Here is a 24,006-nt window from a genome sequence, read left to right on the forward strand (position 1 = left end):
CGATCTCGCCGTCGCATCCCCTCCTCCGCCCGCCGCTGCCGTCCTCAGCTTTCTTCGCCGCCTCCCCCACGACGCCTCCCCGCACATCTTCCCCCACCTTGTCGCCGCCCTCGCCCGCTCGCCCCGCCCGATCCTCGCTCTGCGCCTCTTCCTCTCCCCGCCCACCCCTGCCGCCACCACCCACCACTCCTTCAATTCAGCGCTCGTCCGGTTCCCCCTCCCGCCTCATCTCCTACCGGCCTTCTTCTCCCATTCCCTCCGCCGGTTCCCAGGCCTCACTCCCACTCTGCTCTCCTTCAACCTCCTCCTCAAGTGCATCTCTTCCTCTCTGGTCCCAAGGAACCCCAGCATCTATCTTGCAACCGCACTGCGAATCCTTCACGATGCCATTCCAGTGTGGAATCTTGCGCCGGACAAGTTCACCTACTCTACGGTCGTGTCAGCACTGTCCGATGCAGGGCATGTGGAGGATGCGGTGGCGCTGGTGCATGAGATGGTGGTCGATGGGGTGGTGGCGGCCGAGGCTTTTAATCCTGTGCTGAGAGCAATGCTGCGTGCAGGGGATGTCAATGGGGCAGCCAAATTGTTTCGGTTTATGCAGCTAAAGGGTTGCACACTGACAGCAGCAACATACAATGTGCTGCTGCATGGTTTGTTATTGTGCAGTAAAGTGAAGGCAGCGATGGGCATCATGAGAAGAATGGAGAATGAGGGAATTGTGCCAGGGTTGATGACATATGGCGCAGTGGTGGATGGGTTGGTAAAATGTGGAAGAGTGGAAGATGCATGGAAAGTCGCTGAGGAAATGGGCAACAAGGGGCTTCCACCTAGTGAATTTGTGTTCTCAGCCGTGATTACCGGGTTTTGCAGGTCAGGGGAGGTTGACAGGGCATTGAGGGTGTGGGAAACAATGGTGGCAGCTACAGTAAGGCCAAACATTGTTTTGTATTCAGCAATGATTGATGGTCTTGCCCGTTGTGGGAGGATGACTGAAGGTGAAATGTTATTTGATGAGATGGTTGATGCAAAATGTGTACCAAATGTCATGACATATAGCTCAATGATTCGAGGTTATTTCCAGATTGGAGATTCATCACGAGCTCTCTCTACATGGGAGGAGATGTTAAGGGTTGGCTGTGTGCCAACTGCTATTAGTTACAGTATATTGATCACTGGGATGTGTAATGTAGGGAGATTAAAAGATGCTATGATGGTCTGGAAACATATGCTTAGCCGTGGCTGTGCACCTGATACAATAGCTTATACTTCAATGATCAAGGGGTTATGCATGTCTGGGATGGTTGATGGTGGTCTCCGGCTTTTTAATGACATGCTGGCGAAGGGTGATGCCAAACCCGATGCTATCATTTATAATGTTGTATTGGATGGGCTAATTCGCACAAATAACCTTGCTCGGGCAATGGACATGCTTAACCAGATGCTTGATCAAAGATGTGATCCAGATGCAGTAACATGCAATATTTTCTTGCGGGAGGTTGGGGTCGCAGAGGCGAAAGGGAGAGAATTTTTAGAGGGGCTGGTCATGAGGCTATGCAATAGAGAAAGGTATAGGGCAGCTGGAGATGTTTTGATGGTGATGCTGGCTAAGTATATTGTGCCAGAGGCTGCCATTTGGCATACTTTTGTCAGAGGAGTTTGTCAGACTAAGAGAGTTCGGAAAGTGGTTGATAATTGTTGGGATGAGATTTGGAAGCCTTAAAGATTATATATATTTTTTATATACCGATTGAGCACACGCTTTGGAGCTCACATGCTGGAGTGCTTTTAATTCTCCATTTGTTGTAAGTTGTATCACTAACTCATTCATTCATAACAAAAGTTTTTGTTACAATAAAGCGATTTCCATTGTTCACTATGCTTATGCTTCCAGCACTTTTTATCTTTTATTTTTTATGTCAATAGTATGGTGTTTTCTCTAACCAATGGTTTTGCGGACCTGTATAAGTCGCACTTGTCCTAATAGCTTGTCTTCCATGAATTTCTGGTGTCAGTTGCAAACTGTAATGCATGTTCTAACTGAAAGCCCTGATTATATTGTTTAAAAATTCAAGATTGAGTAATCTAGATCTTTCTGTTTATTAGGACACTAGGAAACAAATGATTAGATCTCTTTTAGAAAGGCAAGGAAATATGGCAGTTTAAGCTCATTTTAACCTGTATATAGGATGGTAAGTGCAAACTATGTTAACAGACATGTTTGACCTTTTTGTTTCTAAGAATTAGAACCTCTGGGGCTCAATTGATTACTGTTAGCAAGCTATCGATTAATTCTACCCCCTGTCAATCAGCAGCTGCTAGAGATAGGTAATATATTTCTTTACTAAGCATCCTTACCATTGCCAAATATTGAATCAATGATAACTCAAGCACATTTTTTTTTATCATCCCATTATTTCAGACATTTTCCTTGGGAAAAAGTCCATTTACCTCCCCTCACATATCCACTATGTCCACTTAACCCCCTGAATAAAATTTTGGCTCACTTTACTCACTTGAACTATTTCACTTGGTCCAATCTACCCCCTAATTAGATTTATCTTTTTTGTTTCTCTGTGTATAAGTTGAATTTTGAGTTCAAATTTTGTGAGTAGATACAAAACATGATGCCTTATGTTAAAAAATTATATTAAGAATTTTTCATGGTTGTTTTCATAGGTTAGGAATATTTAATATGAAATTGATCTTAGATATACAAAACTGTATGAAAAGTAATCATGAAAAATTTCTAATGTATTTTTCTAACGTAGAGCATCATGTTATAAGTCAACTAACAAAATCTGAAATTAAAACTCAATTTGTACGCGATGAAATAAAAAAGAGAAATCTAATTAAGGGGTAGATTGGACCAAATGAAATAGTCCGGGGGAGTAAAGTGAGCCTAAATTTTGCTTAGGGGGTTAAGTGGACAAAGTAAAAAAGTGAGGGGAGTAAAATAGGCTTTTTCCTTTTCCTTGATGAATTTTGCATTTGAAAACTGATGGGACAAACTTTTATGTGCTGATATTTATTCAAGTTGATGCAAAACATAAACAGTAGAGTGTAGAGAAAGTGTTTTTAAGGTTGCCTTTGCTATTGATCACATGTTTTTGGTTCTACTTTGATTTTTAGTGATCAGGAGCATTGTTATTAAGGTGATAATTCAAGAAATCTCACAACAGTCATACTGTCTAATAACATATTATGTAAACAGTAATAAAATCTGGAGTATCACACGTTATATGTAAACTCTGCTAAAAAAGGCAGCTATGATCTATGATGGTCAAGTAGATCATTTAAATCCTTCAGTTATGGATGGCCAGACATACTTTCTCATTGCTGTATGCATATCCAACATGATGTAGAGAAAGCTAGTAATAGTAAATACTTCTGCATATTGTCTCACTTGTCATTGTTTCTGAACACCAAAAATGAGGCTTTGCGGTTTATTGCAGATAATAACATTCATGTTAAGTGATTCAACTTATACTATTGTCTTAGTTTGTTTACAGCAAAAAATGCCTTGCGTACCACACACCACCACATATCTTAGCTGCCATAGGGATGACTATGTATGCAAAGTTGCTAGGCCTTGTGGGTAGTTATGACAAATTGACAACAGAAGAATCCCATTAGAATACATAGTATTCTGGTGGATGTCAGTGACGTATCAGTAGTAGCTTAGTTGTTTAATATATTCGTTCTGAGTTACTCTACATCTGAATTGATTATAGATTTTCATGTTTCTTGCTGCCCTTTTTCTTGTGATTCCTTGTTGAGTTGTATAGTGTTGTTTGGAATAGTTTACTGCATGCAAGGTAAACCTAGGCTTCATGGATGACATATTATTCCAATGGATGACATGTGTGAAATTAGCTTAGTTATTGTATTATATCAATTCAGATTCAGAGTAGTTGGATACTTATGCTCGGAACGCTAACCCTTCGGAGTTCAGTAGCTATTATAGCTGAAAGGTCATTATGGATGAATTGTTGCATGTGACTTTTCAATTCCCAAGAAGCATTTAGCAAATGTTCAAATGTGTTAAACAAACTATATCTTTTACTCCTGTTAGACAACTCAAAATTAGGCATATTAGTTACCAGATGGCATGGCGACTTGGCTCTCTCCATTAGTCCTTCGCACCTAGAACTAATCATGTATTTTCTCTGCTTCTTTCTCCTGTGAAATTTAACGCGTCTGGAAACGCACAAGGTATAATTTTTCTTTTGGTGCATATGTAAGATAGTCAAATGCTACTCTGTTTTAGAATTTACCTTAGTATCCGTATGTGAAGACAACATGAAGATATACCAACTTCACCTTGCATTGTTTGCGTAGCGTATTTAAATTGTGTGAGTGTTAGGGACTTGGAGGACCCGGCTCGGCCCTTAGGGGTGGTCCAGAGGCACGCCAGCGCAGCCGTCGGCCTCCTGGGCGAGTCGGAAGAGGAGGCGCCGTAGAGGGGCGCCGCACATGGCAGCCGCTGGCCCCACCGGCAATATCCCCTTTTGGAGTCTTTGAATAATAGGAAAGGTTAAAGAGTCTAGAGACAATTAGAGAGTTTGTTTAGGAAAGGATGGATCCAATCTATAAGGAATCCAATCCTAGTTATCTTAGGACTCAAGTCATAGGTCCCTATATAATTGAGGGAGTTGTACTCATTGGAAATCAAGAAGGAAGAGAATTCTCTCAACCCTCCTGCCTTCCTTTCTCCCTGCGCCAACCGCCCCTCCCCCCTGCGCCGTCCCTCTCGCCCTCCTGCGCCGCCCTAGCCACCCCCTCCTCTAAGATCCTAACACATGGTATTCATAGACCAGGAACTAGCCCACCATGTCCACCTCCAAGCCTGCCACCATGGATGACCTCAGCAAGCAGATGGTTGAGATGCACCTCCATCAACAAGCTGCTTGCCACCATGAAGGTGGTGGACGGGCGCCTGACGTCCCTGGAGAAGAAGCCCGCCGCGTCGACCACAAGCAGACCCTGAAGGCAAGGAGGCGGCAGATGCCAAGGCCAAGGCACCTGCTGAACTGCAAGAGCAGTCGTTGGCCGACCTGGCCAGGTGCGCGCAGTAGCCTTCGCTGAGCGCAAGTTCCTCTTCGACAAGGTGAGGGAAGTAGGATCATCCTACAGCGATGATGCGACATCGTCGACAAGGTGGTGAAGGATCTGTTCCCCACCCCGATAGATGGATCTCAGCCGGAGCAACCGACAGACGTGCCACCGAACTTCTACTCCATGTTGGTGCCTCGCTACCACAAGATGAACTTCCCGAGCTATGACGGGGAGGACGACCTGCTGCAGTGGCTCAACAGATGCGAGCACTTGTTCACCAGGCAATGGACGCCAGATCATGAGAAGGTCTGGTATGCATCGTTCCACCTCACAGGCGCCACTCAACTGTGGTACATGCGTCTCTCCCAGGAGAGCCCAATCACAGATTGGAGCGAGATTGGAGCAAATTCGGCCCCCCCTCCAGACGCTACCTGCTAGGCGAGTTGGTCGCCTTGCGGCGGACCGGCACTGCGCACATTCCTCGCGCACGTGGCGCGCGCGGGACCCCTAGGCAAGGAGCAGCAGGTCAACATCTACACCGCTAGGCTAGGCAAGCCCCTCCGCACCAATGTCGAGCTGTAGGACCGGCGGGACATGGAGCAGGCCATGGCACTCGCTCGGGCCTATGAGCGGCGCCGGTGTTAGAACCACCCAAGACGATGACGACGGCATCATCAGCATGCGCCCCCCTCGCGCACAACTACGACCAAGCCAAAGAGCATGACTACACCAGCAGCAGGCACGACAACGACGGCAGCTACTACGGGGGCTCGCTCCTTCAAGCGCCTCACATTTGACGAGATGGCAAAGAGGAAGTGCTTAGGCCTTTGCTTTAACTGCGACGAGCAATTCAGCAGAGGGCACAAGTGCAAGCAGCTGTTCGAGATCACCATCGTCAACGACTTCGATGATGACGACGAGCCATCACTGATGGTGATCACGGCTGGCCCCAACGGAGGTCTCCAGGGCTGGTGCACCATGCGCCTGGTGGGCGCTGTATTCGGGGAGGGCGCACGTGTCGTCATCGACACGGGCGCCACACACAACGTCGTCGACTTTAGCTTCGCCCGTCACGTATAAGTCTCGGAGAGGCGCATCAACGTCGGCATCACCATCGGCGATGGCTCCAGGGTGCGCAGCCGTGGCCTATGCCGTGGGGTACCCATCCGATTGGACCGCGAGGTCTTTGCCCTCAACGCCTACATCTCCACCCTCGACGGCGAGACAGACGTCATCCTTGGTACCCCGTGGCTCGCGTCGTTAGGTCCTATCACTTGGGATTTCAGGACGCTAACCATGAGCTTCAGGCGAGGCGACCGCATCGTCCAGTTCGTGGGAGTCTTACCAACACCAGCTACTCTACTACCAGCCCCGCTAGTCCAGGCGGCCCTGCCAGCTCCATCGGCAGCAGCACTAGCATCATCATCGACTGCACCACCAGCCCCACAGGCGTACAGCTCCAGAACGGCGCCATCGACCCCGACTTGCGCCAACATTGAGGGGTTAAGGAGTGGGAACGCGTGCGATGTGATCTCTCCATCTTTACGACATCCGGAGGGCAGTTCAAGATGAGCCTGAATTGGCCGCCGTGAGGCGGGGAATCACGTCACGCCAGGCAACTCGCACCTAGACCATCGACGACAGCGTCATCTTCTTCGCCGGGCGCGTCTACCTGCCAGCCTTGTCACCCCTGCTGTTGACACTCATCCGCTCACGTCTCGCAGTCGGCGGCCACACGATGACGAGTATGGCGACAGCTCGCTCTTTCCCAGCCATGGTGATCCTGACACAGGAGTGGCCACGAGCGTCCCTGGTACAACTCGACGTTCTCTTTTTGGACCAGCTAGATGTGAGTTCCTCGTTGCAGGCCGCAACTTCTTCCGCGTCAACACCGAGATGGGTGTGCCAGATATCTCGCCGCTACCTCGGGACGCCTCAGCTGTACTGTTCAGGGAGGTATGGGACCTCACAGCGCCAGGTGCACGGCCCCGTACATCCTTCGTCTACAGGGTGCCGGGTGTCCTCCTGAGAGGGGCTAGTGGGCTACAGCCACGCATCTTCAATTGGCTTCCTCCACCGACGACACTGGCAGTCGACATGGGGGTAACGCGATAGGCCATAGCTGCGCCAGGGCCCAACAGCAACCGTGGGAGGCAACGCCACCTGCTGGCCACCCACGACTTCATCCTTCATGGCTACATCGGCGACCTGCGCTACTATCTCCACTTCCACGTCGTCAGGACACTACGCAACATCACCACCATCTTGCTCGTGGGGCCGCCGCCCTAGCCGCCCCCCTCCTCTAAGATCCTAACAATGAGGTCAGCCTGCTAGCCCACTAGGTCCGCCGTGCAAAACTGTCTTTGCGGGTACCTGCAGAGACACGTTTTGCAAGTGGGCTTGAAATGTGCAGCCTGCAAAGTCTTGCAGGATTTTGTAGCCAGCCTGTGAGATCCTGCAATGTGCCTGCCACACCTGCAAGGTGGGGCGGCATTCGCTCGGCATTATGCTGTGTGGTGACGGTGCGCTGCATCCGTATCGGCATTACACTGTGGGAGTGCAGCTGGTGCCATGCCACTGCCGTCGCTGCCGGCGGCCCTCCGGCGAGTGTCACGTGCTGCCCCACCTATTCGTTCGGCTCCTCCGCTTGCACGACAGCACCCACTGCTACCCCACCAGCTCCTCTGCCTCTCGTTTCCGCTTGTACGATGGCACAATCCTCTCGTGTCCCGTCGCCGCTGGTGAGATCACCCATCTCCATCTCCTTGTCCCTCTCCCGTCCCTCTCTCCACCTCAACATTTTCTTCAAACCTAATGTTGGCCTGTGTTATTGATTTTGATATAAATCTCAGTGAAAGACAAGCTCTGTGAGAGGGAGTTGGGGAGAAGACCTACATCAATTGGGGCAGGAGCATCAGATTTTTAAGGTGTGTTTTGTTCTTTCTCCTTTGGCCCTTTCATGAAGAATGTTCATGCTTTGTTGTAATGTTTTGTTTCAAAAGCCGGTTATTTCAAGTAGTGTTTCTCTAGAATACATTTTTTTTTTGGGAACATCAAGGGTTACTGGAGTTAAAATTTGCCTACAAGCAGATAATTATCAAATATAACCCTTAGTTACTGAAGTTGATTACTTAACTTCCATATGCATTGCATATGCATAGAATGTTGAACGATTGGTGTGGGAGTTCCAGAATCCAGACAATGTGGCCTTCGTGTATTAATCTTTGAAGTGGAAACCTAACAGAATGTGAAATTGGAGTTTTAGAGATTATATATACTTTTCCTTTGAACTATGCTTAAGCTACTTTTATTTCCTTTTATTCTGCAGTTTTACATGTTTCCTTTTATACTTTTCATATGCAGGTACCATGGCAACAGTGCCATCCAATGTCAACCACAGGAAGTTGGGGGCTCCTCAGGTTGCTCACCTTCGATCAGCTCTCCATGAACAAAGCGCATTGGCTTTCCTGCATCCACTGTAGCGTTCGAGTCTGCATTCAGTACAGGTGGACGAATCATCAGTGACCATAGGACTAGGCTTTCGGGCAACACAGTTAAGCTTTGATTTCCTTCCAAGATTGTATTAGGGCAGTTGATAATTAATTATTTATTTTTTGCATTGATTTATTCATTTGACTCGTAAAAACCTATTAACTTTCTTATTTTATAGGTACATCTTACATGGGACATCATGAATATTAACAGCTCGGGTAGCAGCATTTTAGAACTTGGAGGTGCATGATCACCTGAAGGACAAGGTCAGCCTCTATGCTACTGCCATTTTCTTGTGACATCACATATTCAATTGAAAAACCTATTGGTAGAAGAATATAATTTTCTTGTGACATCACATCTTAGCTCGCTGTTGTGTCAGGTGCGTCGTTCGTCGGGGGCGGCCGGCGTAGATTGTAGCCGAAGGAGGTGTGAGGGCGAGGGGAGAAGAGCCGCCGTCGACCCGTGGTTGCCGGCGACTTTGCTGCTGGCCGATCTGCAGGGAGGAGTTGGAGGTGGTCCAGTGTGAAGGCACAGGGAGAGGTGGAGAGGCAGGGGCAGGGTAGGGTTTAACCTTTCCCTTGCTGATCCAAAATAGATTACACCCTTTTAGTTTTATAGTGACTCCCCTCTTAACTCCCAAGCAATCTAAGGATGGAATCCTTCCATCTTACAACTCAATCTCTAATTATTACCTAACTTAAACAAAAGGACTTTCTAATACTTGAATAGACTAAAGATAGAAGGGAGGGGGCTGTTGGGCGCCTAGACTCCCTAGTATGGTGCGGCCAGGGCTGCAGGTGTCCCTGCACGCCTGCCTACTGCTGTTGGGCCTCCCTGGCCCATGGCGCCAGGGCCGTGGCTGCCCATGCACATGACATGCTGGCTTTAGTGTTTGCCTGTTTGGAGTTTTAGGGCTTAGGTTCTAAGGTAGGGGTGTCGGACAACTGGAATTCAGTACAACTATAGGGTACGTGGCTACTTGTCAAGTGATAGTCTTGTGCTGTGAATATAATCCTGAAACTAAAACTTATGTGCTTGCCCTTGTTGATGCAAGGTAGCTTTGCAGGAACTGTATCGTTGATTTAAATTTTCCATATTCCTTGTGGTGTCCTGTTGTAAAATTTGACCCATTGTTTGTCATTTGGTTTACCTAATGATCCCTCTTACTGATCAGCTGGAGTAACTAGATATATTTTGTGATAGGAAATGCATCTTTTGTATCAAGGGGCATTCGTGTTCATGCCCTGTTTTGAATGTCAATGGTGATTTTACCCTCATTTTTTCAACTTTATGATTTTGCCCTTACTTTTTGAAATCGAAGAGAGTTTGCTCCTATTCTGTGAAGTGCACTTAATGGTGTTAAAATTGGTACAAAAAGATAAGTTTCCCTTTGCGGATTTACCCTTACTATTATGAGTTCTTTGTGACTTTACCCTTGTTTTGAAAAAAAAAATAGGACAGCATTTTGACAGGTTTTAACAAAAGATTGTAACTAATCTGACACATGTCGACCAATCTGACATGGATATTTGGATCTGACACAATTTGTTAGAGTTTTGACAACATCATGACACAAATATTTGACAGAAAAAGCACCAGATCACATATATTAGACCAACATAAAGCACCAGATGACACATATGTCCAACATAAAGCACCAGATCACATGTATTGGACAACAAAACCACTGGATGTTCACATTTCATCCCATCATGTCCATACCACAACCTAAGTTCACATGTCATCCCATCATGTTCAGGTTACAACCCAACAAGTTCACGTGCCATCCCAACTAGTACAGAATGTACATAGCAAATGGAAAACATGACACTCAAGCATCTCTGCCTAGCAATGCAGCCAAGCTTCTTGAGTTTCCTCCTCTTCCTCTTGCTCTTCCACCTGCATCTGAGCCTGCACCTGCTCCTCTCCCTTCCCCTTCCAGTTCACCTTCCCCTTCTAGTTCTTGTTGCACTTGCACTTCATATGACAAGAGTAAAAGTGTGTTATTAAACAAGTTGGTGGTACAGAAATGAATAAATAAGCAAATAAATTGAAATGAGTATCAATCCATGACTTTGATGCTTGTGCTACATTTGGGTCATTGCTCCCTCATGATCCATTTTGTGAAATGAGTATCAATCCATGACTCACATTGATGCTTGTGCTACATTTGGGTCATTGCTCCCTTATGATCCATTTTGTGAGGATGGTAGCTTTCTCTTTGACTACGATCCATTTTGTGAAGATGATAGCTTTCTCTTTTGACTAGTAGTAGGACCTCCTTGGCAATGCTTGGCTGTATGATCTAGATCATGACATTAAGAACATGGTCTCTTTCTCTTACTAGTGCTAGCCTCATCATATACTTTGATCCTAGATTTTCTTGGTCTCCCAGGTTTCCTTCTTAACTTGGGCTTCTTAATTTTGTAGCCCAAATCAACACGTGGCCAGCTGTCCTTGGATGTCATTGGATTGAAAGTACTTGCATATGCCTTTCTGAACCTCTCAACAGAGAAGTATTCATGGACAAAGGCATCCATTTGCACATGCCTACTTAGTTTTGCAATGAAAGCTAAAGTATGGCTATATGGCTTTCCAGTAACTTGCCAAGCCCTACAACTACATGTCTTTTGCTCCAAGTTTACAACATGCCTAAATCTGTTCACAGTTACTACAACTGTCCCAACCCCACATATTAGTACCTCATGATCCTTGATAGTCTTGGATTTAGCATTTAGAGCATTAGTAATAGAAGGGATGATTATTCCAGACATTTTTCTAGCAATTTTATCTCTCAAAACAAATTTCTCAATGATCATCTGTCTTATCCTATCATGCATGTCTACAATTTGAAAATACTTGCATTTAGACACCCAACTATTGAAATTCAGAGAGGTTGTTGTTGATGTAATCTATATTGCATCCTTGCTGAATTTGCTTCTACTCCACACATATGGATGATTTTCATCCAACCATGCAACTGCATTGGGATCTTTCTCCTCTATCTTTGACATGAAGTAGTTGAACTTGTCAGTTGTGAAGCTCTTTGCTGCTGCCCACATATTCTTACCATAAAGACACCATGGAATCCATTCTTCTTCATATTCTTCCACAAATGCCTCATGTACTATCTATGTTCCAGTCCTAGGTATACATCTTCTACAACCCCCTCTATCTCTTTGCCGGCATCTGTACTAATGATCAAACCCGTAGGATGACCAATTGCATTCTTCAAGTTGTTGATAAACCAAGTCCAATTATCCTTGGACTCGGTCTCAATCACTCCATATGCCACTAGAAATAGCCAGTTATGACCATCCACCGCCACAGCTGCTGCTAACTGACCTCTTGACCTTCCTGTAAGATGAGTGGCATCCATGGCAATGTAGGGCCTGCATCCTTGCAAAAATCCATCAATGCATGGCTTAAGAGCAACAAAGAACCTTGTGAAACACACATCACCATTGTGGTCTTCAGTGTCTAGCTCAACAATACTACTAGGAACAAATCTCAACCGCTCATCTTGATATGTGGGTAGCAAATCATAGCTGTCATCCCACTTTCCATATATCATGTCCAACGCTCTCATCTTGCCTCTAACAACTCTATAATATGGAACTTCAATGGAGTACTTCTTCTTTAACCTATCCTGCAACTCCCTTTGTCCCATTTCAGGTTCTTCCCGTAACAAGTCGACCACTCTATCAGCTACCCATTTCTTTGAGGCCATTGTATCACCATAGTTGTTGACTGAACCACAAGTATGCTTTGGTCCACTTGTCTTAACCTGCAACAAAAAACAGCAACAAAAAGTAACTTTTCTGAGTAAAAACAGCTAGAAAATATACTATTTTTTAATAGAAACATCCACGAAAGTATTGAATTTACCTTGCATCCAATGTAATTCTTGCTTGTTGAAGCATAAAACTTCCAATTGCAGCCCTGTTCAGCTCTCTTGCAGATTGCTCTAAATCTGCTCTTATCCTTTTTCACGATCTCAAAAGCATGATCATTCAAGATAGCATGATGGGTAACCACTGATTTGCATTGGTGTCCACATCTGGGAACACCACATTAACATCAATACATGGATCATCAACATCATATGAAAATGGAGGAGGATCAATCCTCATCAACTATTTAACCATCAGGATCAAATTCAGGGTTAGAATCGTTAGAGCATGAAGATGCAGCCAAATTAGTGTCATAGCTTCTATCACTTGTGCTAGAAGTGAATGTGTGTCTGAGTACATGCCGTCCTCCTCATGAACTTCTACCCTCTCATATGTGGCTCTCTTCTTTTTAGATGTGGATTTGGCTCTCACATTTGTGGCTGTTTCACTTGTGGCTCTCACATTTGCAGGTATCTCACTTGTGGCTGTCTCATTTGTGGGTAGTCTTCCTTAGAGAAGGGTGGCACCTACGTTTCATTGGAGAAAACTGCAATGGGCCCTAAAAATCATTTATCTGGGCTCCATTCTCTAGATTGAGTTCAAACCATTCAGACAGATGTTCATCATATTTTATCTTAATAGAGTCATTGTCCAACTCACGCCACAAAGATATATATTGCTTTGAACCCCACATGTAGTGTACAGCTATGAAGTTAACTAACTGCATCAGCCCATAGTTATGTGTGTCAACAACTTGTCGTGGTAATGTTTTACCCTGCAGCCATGACTTTGGGCCCCATCAGGCAAGCTGAAAAACGAACAAACTCTAGCAACAAGTTGCAAATCCCTGTGATTTGGCCTACAAATCATAGCACCGAATATGAATTTAGCTAAATCGCTCTAAAGACCACAACTACAGACCCATTTCAATTGAAATCTATGGCGCACAGGGATATTCAAGATCAGGGATTACCTAGCCTCTTCCATGGTCTTGGTGTTGCGCTCTCCCTCGCTGTCCTTGTGCTCATGTGGGAGCAGTGGAGGTGTTGGGGCTGGAACCCGTGCCACCTGCGTTGGGGCCGCGCCTGGCATCGGGTCTGGAACCCGCGCCCCCTACGCTGGGCTCGTGCCCGGCATTGGGGCTTCAACGCGCGCGCCCGGGGCCGCGCACCCTCGCGCTCGGGCCAGGCTGCCTCCTCCCGCTACCGTCGGTGCCGGACGGGGCAACACAGGTGCGCCTCTTGCCGGTCCGCCGCCTGGATGGCCTCCCGCAGTCCGCCGCCGCCGCCAGTAGCCGGCTGCCGCCGCCCCTAGGTTTTCGTGGGAGAGGAGCCAGGCGACACTCTATGGGTTCGAGCAGCCACGAGCGAGGGAGGAGGATAGGAGATGGATAAGGTTAGGGGTAGTGATATCTTTTCGCATTGTGTTTAGTATTTTTCCTATTTCTTTTATTTTTTTAAAGGGGTCATCACGTAACAGAGTTAGAAACAGGGGTAGATGGAGGCTTCATCTACGAAAAGAAGGGGCAAAATCACAAAGTTCAAAAATTGAGGACAAAATCACCATTAGACTTCACAGTAGGGGCAAGATCCCCAATCTCCCTTATATCAAATATCGCAGTAGTAACATAGTAGCAAAACTAGTTCCACTATGGTGCTAAAAAGAATTGTACCTGTCCAGATTTAGTTGGGTCATGTGGTTTTAGTTTTGCATGAACTGTTCGTCTTCTTTCTGCTGCCTGAACAAGGTTCTATTACCCCATACACCATACAATGAACACTATCAGTACTTTGTCAATGATTTCAGTGAAAAGTGAGATGACTGTGAGGATCTGATGATACTATTAGGTGCCATGCTATTGTATATGAATTGTTAGATATCAGTTTCCTTTCTTTTGTTCTTTTTTTACTGCGAAGAATTTTATGCAGTGGCTTTTTTTCCCAGAATGAAGATGGTTGATAGTGAATCGTTTCACACGTTTTAATTTACCCCCTCTCTATTTTATTGCATACTTGCCATGATATTGAACATACAGCCCTGGATTAATATGGTTTCAGCATATACTTGGCTGTGGTACTTGCCTGGAGTGACATACTGCCCTGTGTAATATGGTTTGTGTGCAACCATGTGCAGTGATAGTGAAAGGCACCGTTTACCAGATGTACACGAGCACCTTCGCCAGTACTACTGACAACAGTGGTGCATGCTATATCCGATCAGCTGAGTGGAAAGTAGCAAGACTTCTAGTGAAAACCGTTCTTGGCATCATTTATTGGACGGCAAGCATTATGTGGTTCTGTATTTTTACGTCAGAAGGTCAAAATTGCATTTGAAAACATTAGCGCTTGCTACATGGCTCTGAATTTATGAGAATGTCAAGTGGATTTAGTCAATGGATGAAGCGTCGACCATGGACTAGTCGCCTGTGACGTCTTGCGTATCTTGACTGGAGAAACCTGGTGGTACACTGCCTCGTCAAAGCATTTGTTTTTGGCCGCGCAGCACCAGCCCATAATGTAGTTTGCTTCTAATCAGCGAAAACATCGGAATTGCTGTTGTTTCTCAGACATTGCTAACCTTGACTGAGTGCCAGCGAGAAGCATCGAACATTTGAGGTGAAATGTGCGGCAGGATGTAAGCCCGGCCGTTTATTGCAGGTGAAGCGGGTTGGGCATCCAAAACTAGCTGAATCCTTGAGAGTAGCACGTACAGGGCGGTCTGCAAATCACAAGTCTACTGGTACTCACCTGAAGATGTCTAAGGTCAAGCTCCATCACTGTGCCTCAGAGTTCAACGCGTTCAACCAGTCAATTGCCCCCACTCCAAGTAGCGAGACGCAACAGACCACGACGCTCACTAATTTGACTTAACTGGATTGGCTTTTGATTACAATCTTTCTATCTAATAAATGGATTTTCCATTCTAATTTTTTGTACGTAGATTTCACGTGTCATAGCCCCGATACTAGTTTCACCCGCGTTAAATAATTCTATTTGAAGGAATCAAGCCCAATTCAGTTGGTGTATATACTGGCTGGCTGACATCACCCAGTTCTTCGATTCTCTTTACATGTGGTAGAGACTCAACCTCTGTTTTCTTTGTCATTAGAAGTGTTTTTATTTTTATGGGACAATTTAAATTTAGCATTTTATTTAGTTCCACGGGTCACACGAAGTGGTACGTTGTACACTCTTCTGCAAGAGAAGTCTTATTCAGTTGGAATCCTACTTGCAACTCGCGTCCAGTAATTTCTTCTTCAATAGACCGAACACAACGCAAATGGTTGTTCAAAGCCTTCCTCGGCAATTAAAGGATTTGGTCTATATATTCATTCTTTCATTCTTGCAGTCCCCTTTTCCTCGGCTACTCGAAACAACAACAACAAAAAAAAAAAGCAGCGAACTATCAGTAATGTACTAGTAGCCCGTGACGTGTACAAATCTTGACTGAAGACAGCAGAAGCAAAGATGTGTTTGGTAGACTTGCATTTCCAGGCAATTGCTTGTTGACCCCAACCACTACTGAAAACTCGGCATTTGTCCCGAAGTTTAATTAGTACCGATTGGTTTTTGATCCGGTACTGATGTGAGCATTAGTACTGATCTAACGGCTAGTTCCTCATGAGCCCCCGTGAGCTCCTTTAGTACCGGTTGGAGCCCCCAACTAGTATTAACTTCTCTCCTATAAATCAGGCGTCTTCCTCCTCCTGCCCGAGCTATTTTCTTCAGCTCGAGCTTCATCCATTCATGGCGAAATAGGGGAGGTGCTGCTGGATTTTTGACCATTTCGTGAGGATTTCACTCGTTCAAGTATTCTAAAGGTTAGAAACTTCATCCACCCTTGATACATGGTTAGTATACTAAGTTTTATGCTATAGAGCTAGGGTAATTTGTGATTTTTAGAATAAGATATAATGGAGAAAATTTTCATTTGTATGCATGTGTTATTTAGAGCTCATATTTGTGATTTTTAGAATAAGCTACAATTTTTTGGATGCTATATTTCGTATTAGTCAAAGAAACTGATACGTGGTTAGAGGAATAATTTCATAGTTTAGCCATTTACAAATATGAGCTAAATAAATTATGGGAAAAAATATAATTTGTTCATATTTTAGTCATTTGCAAATATGAGCGAGATAAATTATGGTCATAGAGATAATAAGATGAAATAAAGGTATGTAATTACTCATTTTTTGATAAGCTACAATAGAGAAATTTTTCATTTATATGTTATGTTTGAGCTAAATAAATTGTGGGAAAAAATATAATTTATTCATAGTTTAATATTTGCAAATATGAGCTAAATATATTGTGGTACATAGAGATGGCTACTGCTGCTGGAGGTAGTGGCGATTGTAGGGGTGATCGTCGTTCCACTCGCGGCAACGGAAAAACCATAGTTGACCCTCATGATAAGCTGAATAAAATGAGCATATGGGAGAGAGCAATGCTTCATTATTTGGAAAGATGCCATGAAGATGTTGTTGCGACAGGTTAGGAACCTCCTTTTAGTGGTCGTTATGCTCCACTCCCAGTCCCGAGGGTTTCAGGTCCATTGAGTATTACCATCGCAAGAGGCACAAATAAACCACAGGATGAGGCTGGGTCAGTGAAACCTTATTATTTGCCACCCAAGAATGCTTAATGTCCTCCTAGATAGTACTTAGTGGATGGTTTATCGTAGTGTATCATGTTGTTTGGGTCTAAAATTTAAATTTGTGTATTTCTATTTAACCTTTCAGCAACATTTGAGTTTGTTGTAGTGTATCATGTTGTTTGAGTCTGAAATTTAAATTTGTGTATTTCTATCTAAACTTTTAGCAACATTTGAGTTTAATGAAATTTGTATCATGTTTGTTATGTTTCATGAAATTTTTATCATGTTTGTTATGTTTGATGTATAATTCTATGGATGATCAAATTATCTTTTGTTCGGTAATACTTTGTAGATGGATAATCAATGGATGTACAGCGCAGACAAATGCTCCATGGAGTACATTAATGGCTTGCGTGGTTTTCTCGATGTGGCAGAGTCCAACAAGCCGCCGTCTGCTTTCATTTGCTGTCCATGCCGAATTTGCAAAAATGAAAAGGATTACTCATCCAAAAAGACTATTCATGCCCACATATAGAGTTTCGGATTCCTGCCTAACTATTTTGTTTCGACCAAGCACGGGGAAAGATAAGTTATGATGGAAGAAGATGATGATGATGATGAAGATGATAACTACACTCCTGACTAGACTCAAGAAGTTGCCTTTGCAGATGTTGCAATGGGCGAGGCTGAAGAAGAGATGGTTGCAGAAGAAGGTCCTACCGATGATCTAAGTCAGGTGTTGCGAGATGCAAAGGAAGACTGCGAGAATGTGAAGGAGACAAAGAAATTTGAAGTATGTTAGATGATCATAAGAAATTGTTGTACCCAAATTGCAAATAGGGGCACAAAAAGTTGGGTACTACACTGGAAATGCTGCAAGGGAAGATAAAAATTGGAGTTTCTGACAAGGGTTTTGATGAGTTAATGAAAATTATAAAGAACATGCTTCCTGAGGGGAATGAATTGCCGTCCTCAATGTACAAAGCGAAAAAGGTTGTTTGCCCTTGGGGTTTGGAGGTACAAAAGATACATGCATGTCCTAATGATTGTATCCTTTATCGCGGTGAGGAATATGAAAAATTGGAGGCCTGTCCTGTGTGCGAAGCATTGTGTTATAAGATCAGGCGAGATGACTCCAGCGATATTGAGGGGTAGGCTAGTAAGAAGAAAATTCCTGCGAAGGTAATGTGGAATTTCCGTGTAGTACCACGCTTGAAGCGTTTGTTCAGAAACCAGACACATGAAAAGTTGATGTGTTGGCACAAAGAAGAACGTAAGGAAGATGAAATGATCAGATACCCCACTGATGGGTTCCAGTGGAGAACAGTTGATAGAGAATTTCATGAGTTTGAAAAGGATGCAAGGAATATATGGTTTGGTTTAAGTATAGATGGATTCAATCCATTCGGTGAGTTCAGTAGTGGTCATAGCACTTGGCCTGTGACCTTATGTATGTTCAACCTTCCATCGTGAATGTTCATGAAGCAGAAGTTCATTATGATGCCTGTAAATATCCAAGGCCCAAAACAAGCTGGCAATGATATTGATGTTTACCTAACATCGTTGGTTGATGAACTTTTACTGTTATGGAAGGAAGAAGGTGTACGTGTGTGGGATGAGGACAAAAATGATACTTTTAATCTACGAACATTGTTGTTCGTAACCATCAATGATTGGCTGGCGCTTGGTAATCTGTCCGGATAGACAAACAAGAGATATCGAGCCTCGATGCATTGTTTAGATGATACTTGCATCATGTATTTGAAACACTATAGAAAGGTCGTGTATACATGCCATCGTCGATTTATTCCTGCTAAGCACCTGTTAAGAAAGAAAGGGAAGCATTTTGAAGGAGAGGAAGAAAAATGTACTAAGCCCGTTCACCATAATGGTAAACATGTATTTTCTATGATAAAGGATGTGAGGGTAGCCTTTGGCTAGGGCTCTGATAGCTAACCTGTTCCGAACGATGAGAATAGACATGCACCCATGTGGAAGAAGAAGTCTATATTTTGTGAGCTACCTTATTGGGAAGTCCTTGAGGTCCGTAATGCAATCAATGTGATGCATTTGATGAAAATCTTTGCGTGAACGTGCTTGGCTTCCTGGGTACAGATGGAAAGGCAAATGATACAATTGAAGCACATCGGGACCTAAAACGTATGAAACAAGGAGATGACCTACATTTGGAAAAGAGAGATGATGGACATTACTTGCATCTTGCCAGTTACACTATCATAAAGGAAGAGAAGGAAAGAATGTTTGAGTGCTTGAATAGTATCAAGGTCCCATCGGGCTACTCCTCGAATATACAGGGAATAATAAATATTAAAGAGAAGAAATTCACAAATCTAGAGGCCCATGACTGCCACGTCTTGATGACACAATTGCTGCCTGTTGCACCAAGTGGTATTCTACAGAGAATGTGAGAATGACAATCGTGAAGCTATCTGCATTCCTCAACATAATTTCTCAGAAGGCAATCCATCCAAACAATTTACTAAAGGTACAGAATGACGTGGTGCAATACATTATTAGCTTTGAGATGGTCTTTCCACCTTCCTTCTTTAATATCATGACCCACCTTCTAGTCTACCTTGTTGAAGAGATTTTTGTTCTCAATCCTGTATTTCTATACAATATGTTCCCTTTTGAGAGGTTGATGGCAGTTCTGAACAAGTATGTTCGTAATTGTGCCTGTACAGAAGGAAGCATCACAAAGGGATATGGAACAGAGGAGGTCATTAAGTTTTGTCTTGACTTTATTGACGACCTGAGTTCGATTGGAGTCCCTGTATCAAGCCATGTATCAAGCCATGAGGGGAGACTCAGGGGAAAGGGCACACTAGGGAGGAAAGCTCGGATGGACATCGATGAGAGTACATTTCGTAAATCACACTTCATGGTCCTGCAACAAACTTGGAGGAGCACAAGACCATTGTACGGTGCTTAAACAAGGGGAAGACTGAGGCCTGGGTTACACGTCATCACATTGACACTTTTGTCTCTTGGTTGTGGCAATGACTGATGACATGATTGAAGAGCAACTAGCATGGTTGGCTAGGGGTCCATCTATCTCAGTATCAACATTCCAAGGATACGAGATAAATAGGTACACATTTTACACGATAGCCCAAGACCAAAAGAGCACAAACCAAAATAGTGGTGTCCGTATAGATGCAATAAACAACAATGGAAAAAAATAGATACTATAGTGTCATTGAGGAGATGTGAAACTCGACTATGGACCTTTGAAAATCCATCTGTTCTGGTGGCATTGGGTGAAACTTACTGGAGGAGGTGTAACGGTAGACAACTATGGGGTGACAATAGTGGACCACAATAAGATTGGATACAGAGATGAACCATTCATCCTAGCCAATGATGTGACTCAAGTTTTCTATGTGAAGGACATGTCAAGCAAACCAAAATAGAAGGGTGCTAATAAGTTAGATGACCAGCCAAAGCGCCACATAGTTCTTACAGGGAAAAGAAAAATTGTTGGAGTTGAGGACAAAACTGACATTTCAGAATATTATGATCAGTTCAATGATCTTCCTCCATTTTCAGTCGAGGTTGACCCAAGCATCCTATTAGCCAAAGAGAATGCTCTATACTTACACCGTGATCACAACCAGGGGACGTTCGTCAAGAGGAAGGTCATTAACGTTCCATTAGATGATGATGTGTAATGTATTAAAACCATTACAGTGTGTTTTGTGGTCAAGTGTATTAATGTAATAACGCATTGTAATGATATCTAATGTATTCCATGGGTTTATTAACAATACTATTTGCAAAAATCTCACCCTATTAAATAAGAACTAATTTTTGCATAGTTAAAATATTAAATATTTCAATTTTTTTAGCACCATTAAATATTAAACAATACATTTAGGTACAATTAAACAAGTACATGACTAAGTCATGGTAAACATGTTAATAACACTACTGGCACTATTTTTCTAAATTTTTGTATGGTCAAAATATCTATTTTTTTGAATTTTAAAGTTAGCATAAGTATTATGACCATTATAACCTATTACTAAGTTAAAATTAATATGATATTTGAATGCATCAAATTTTTTATAGTCAAGCTAACAAATTGTTTTTGCAATTTTATGAATGTTATTTGTTTTACTATGTAATAAATTTTAAAAAAAGAAAATAAAAAGATGTTTAGGCGGGAAGGCGGAACAGGAGGCTACAAAACCCTTTAGTACCAGATGATAAAATTACCCGGTACTAAATGGGGCATTTTCATTTTGGCACGCTCAGCCCCCCGTTAGTACCAGGTGTTAGCTAGACCCGGTACTAAAGGGTAGGCCTTTAGTGTGGTAGAACCGCCCAAATTAATCTAACTAAAATGCACTTAGGTCACCTGACACGCGATCACTTTAAGCAAGCCAACTTGGTCGTCTGTCGGATTTCATCCGATAAACCACTTACTCATGATCGAGAAGCATTCCTCACACGAAGGTGAGTGGGCACAGAGATTCCAACATAGTTCAACAATTTAGTACATCAGAGTTTTTGAAATCCAAACAAGTTGCAAGGTTGTAAACACCGAAGAAGTAAAACAAGCGGAAGCTAACGTCGATACATGATATCATGACGAAGCCGATCATGACATCAACGATCCATGCCCTCGCCGTCCAAGGAGGGATCCCACTCAACTATCCAACCCGGAGGGAACTGGGTAGGCCAAGTGGTGCCAGCAGCCATACTGTCGACATTACCTGAAAAGTTAAGCCACAAACAGGGTTGAGCAACTAATACTCAGCAAGACTGACCCGACAGGTGGTAACTACACCACTGACTCCTAGACGTGCAAGGCTTTTTGGCTGTGGGTTTGTTTTTGCCAAAACGCCTAAAGTTGGTCCTTACTTTCCATATTTTAGCTCAAGTTCTAAGTTCATTACCCAATCTAGATTAGCAACTTATACTAAGCAAGCATTGTTTCCAAACAATTAAAGACAAGCATCAAGATTAACATCATCATCATGTTCCATCTTTACTCAGTGTAGAATAGCGATCAAGCAGTTCCAAACTATAAGAGGCAGACGAATTGATTCGAATTTATTAACCATGCATGGCGAACCTAATCTCACGACATTCGCGCACCACGAAGGGTCGCTTCATTTTTCAGCCATCCCCATCGATCCCTTAGGCACGTGTCAGGTCCAAACTTCCTTTGGCATGCAATGCTCCATAGTCTCAGCCTCTGCCGTACTGTGACCGCACTTGCACCCACATAATGCACCATGGGAACGATGTTCCAAGGACAGTAGGGGTATATGCCACACCCCAGTTCACTCAGGTACTAGGTATGAGATTAGTACTTTCAAACACTTGATCATGAACGCCGACACGTTTCGACCTTAGCAAGTTCATTACTAGACAAACGGGGCAAACCACCACATCAGAACTATTCCCGGTCCCGTCTGTCATCCTTATGGTTGTAGCATGAGTAAACAAACAACTCCTATAACTCGGGAGTGACAGGCAATCACTCGACTTTTATCGAGTCCTATTTAGCACAGCAACTACTCGACCTTTGCAACTAGTGTTCAGATCAGAGGTACTAAGTTCATGCATCTACGGTTTCAATCAACTCCTACAAATGTAAATGCACAAATCATAAGCATCCACATATTGCATAATTTAAAATAGGGAAACATGCACTGGGGCTTGCCTTTAGGGAAAGTCAGTGGGTCTTCGAGGTCTTTATCTAGCTCGGGCTCAACTTCCGCGTGATGTAGCTCTGCGGCGGGTTCCTCTTCAAGCGTAGGGTGGAGCTCGTAGGTTCCGTCAGCGATATTAGCTTCTAGACGACATGCACATGCAAAGAGTTTAGATTTTGCCATGCTTTGCATGAAGGATGCAAGGCATGACTCATGCTGGAACGAATGTTGCATTTCGGCCACATTCACCTAAACAAGGTTCTAACTTTCATTATCTTCATAAATTAAGGTGGGTTGTGGTTTAAACTCAAGGTTAACTTTGATGGTGATTGTGTACATATATATGATTCTTACAACTTAGAGTTACCTAAGGAAGGTGGGGTCATTGTTATGGTTGTTCGGGGTTCATTTGGAGAGTTATTTACTTCTGAATGTTTTCTTTTGTACCTCTTCCAAAAATTACCCATTTAGCTTATTAGGACTTATATTCTTTATTCACTTAAACCGAGTCCTTATCCAAAATTTGGTTCCACAAGCAAACAACAACATATGACACCGAGAAAATTACAGCATCTTACTTATGTCATCAATGAGTTACTGTTAAAATTTGGGATCCATTGGATTACCACAAAAAGGATTAAAAGTATTTTACCACCAAGGGTAGCATGCACTTAACCATTTTTATCTCAAAACCTACAGTGATTCTGAGGGTGAAATTTTAACAGTAGATTGAAGGCGTGTTACAGAGACTTTGGTGAATTTTGCATGATTTTTAAAGAAGGATATCTATTTCCCATATTTTTCTCCAATTTCTCTTGATCTATAAAGGAAGGTGGGTTTATTTCTGTTTCCGACCAGGTTCCATATTTTTTCTACAAACTACACTTCAAAACTAAGCTACTCCAAGTGGTTTCACCTTTTTCTCAGCTCTGGATTAAAACGTATGCAAAAAGAAAGATTTAACCCTAGATTTCAAATATAAGGTTAATACAATGATTTAAAGTTCTACTCCAGAGATCTGAGGATTTTTCTAAGCTTCTACTCACTGAAACATGCACCTCAGAGTTGGATTTACCTTTTTAGAATTTTTCTTTGATTTACTATAATTTAAAAGTCCTAAGCAAGAAATAAAACCATAGGGTGTTATTTCCAATAGTAACATGGGCAAGATTATTTTTGTATGAAACTAGATAGTTCACTGAGTTCAACAAAAGTGGTTTGGCATTTTTCTGATTTTTCTACGATTTATGGTGCATTTACAAAGTTTATCCCATATTCTA

General features: G+C 43.4%; 2 protein-coding genes and 1 long non-coding RNA gene across 5 annotated transcripts in view; 2 read left to right on the top strand and 1 right to left on the bottom strand.

The window, feature by feature from the left end:
• Nucleotides 1-1,720, top strand: part of LOC101762035 (pentatricopeptide repeat-containing protein At4g20090) — a 2,830-nt gene extending 1,110 nt beyond the window's left edge. Inside the window, exon 2 of the mRNA XM_004966910.3 lies at nt 396-1,720. Coding sequence (XP_004966967.2) covers nt 396-1,720 — 1,325 coding nt within the window. The remainder of the gene's footprint in view (nt 1-395) is intronic.
• A 1,159-nt stretch (nt 1,721-2,879) lies between these two features.
• Nucleotides 2,880-9,619, top strand: LOC101757291. The gene is made up of 5 exons (XR_215044.3): nt 2,880-7,796; nt 7,908-7,982; nt 8,419-8,608; nt 8,726-8,813; nt 8,930-9,619. It is a non-coding gene; the product is annotated as an uncharacterized LOC101757291 (long non-coding RNA).
• Nucleotides 9,620-10,129: 510 nt separating this feature from the next.
• LOC101757565 lies at nt 10,130-13,855 on the bottom strand. 3 transcript variants are annotated; one of them, XR_001163908.2, is made up of 4 exons: nt 13,417-13,847; nt 12,439-12,610; nt 10,702-12,337; nt 10,130-10,527 (listed from the first exon to the last, which is right to left on the bottom strand). XR_001163908.2 is itself a non-coding variant. In XM_012845588.2 (3 exons), exons 1-3 carry the CDS (start codon nt 13,533-13,535, stop codon nt 11,678-11,680), a joined length of 951 nt encoding a protein of 316 aa, XP_012701042.1. In that variant the 5' UTR covers nt 13,536-13,847; the 3' UTR covers nt 10,130-11,677. The 3 variants fall into 3 exon arrangements, 1 of the variants encoding a protein (XP_012701042.1); XR_002677370.1 differs by having other exon boundaries at nt 10,130-12,337; nt 12,439-13,302; nt 13,417-13,855; XM_012845588.2 differs by having other exon boundaries at nt 10,130-12,337.
• Between the last annotated feature and the right edge of the window lie 10,151 nt (nt 13,856-24,006).

Source organism: Setaria italica, chromosome IV (assembly GCF_000263155.2).
Source record: "Setaria italica strain Yugu1 chromosome IV, Setaria_italica_v2.0, whole genome shotgun sequence".
NCBI lineage: Eukaryota > Viridiplantae > Streptophyta > Magnoliopsida > Poales > Poaceae > Setaria > Setaria italica.

Excerpts from the sequence above, each read along its gene's own strand:
- LOC101757565 (XM_012845588.2), bottom strand. The coding sequence starts at position 13,535 with ATGCCAGGCGCGGCCCCAACGCAGGTGGCACGGGTTCCAGCCCCAACA. Across the intron at positions 12,611-13,416 it reads AAGACCATGGAAGAGGCTAG|ATGTGGACACCAATGCAAAT; the intron begins GTAATCCCTGAT and ends TGGTGTTCCCAG. Across the intron at positions 12,338-12,438 it reads AGAATTACATTGGATGCAAG|GTTAAGACAAGTGGACCAAA; the intron begins GTAAATTCAATA and ends TTTTTGTTGCAG.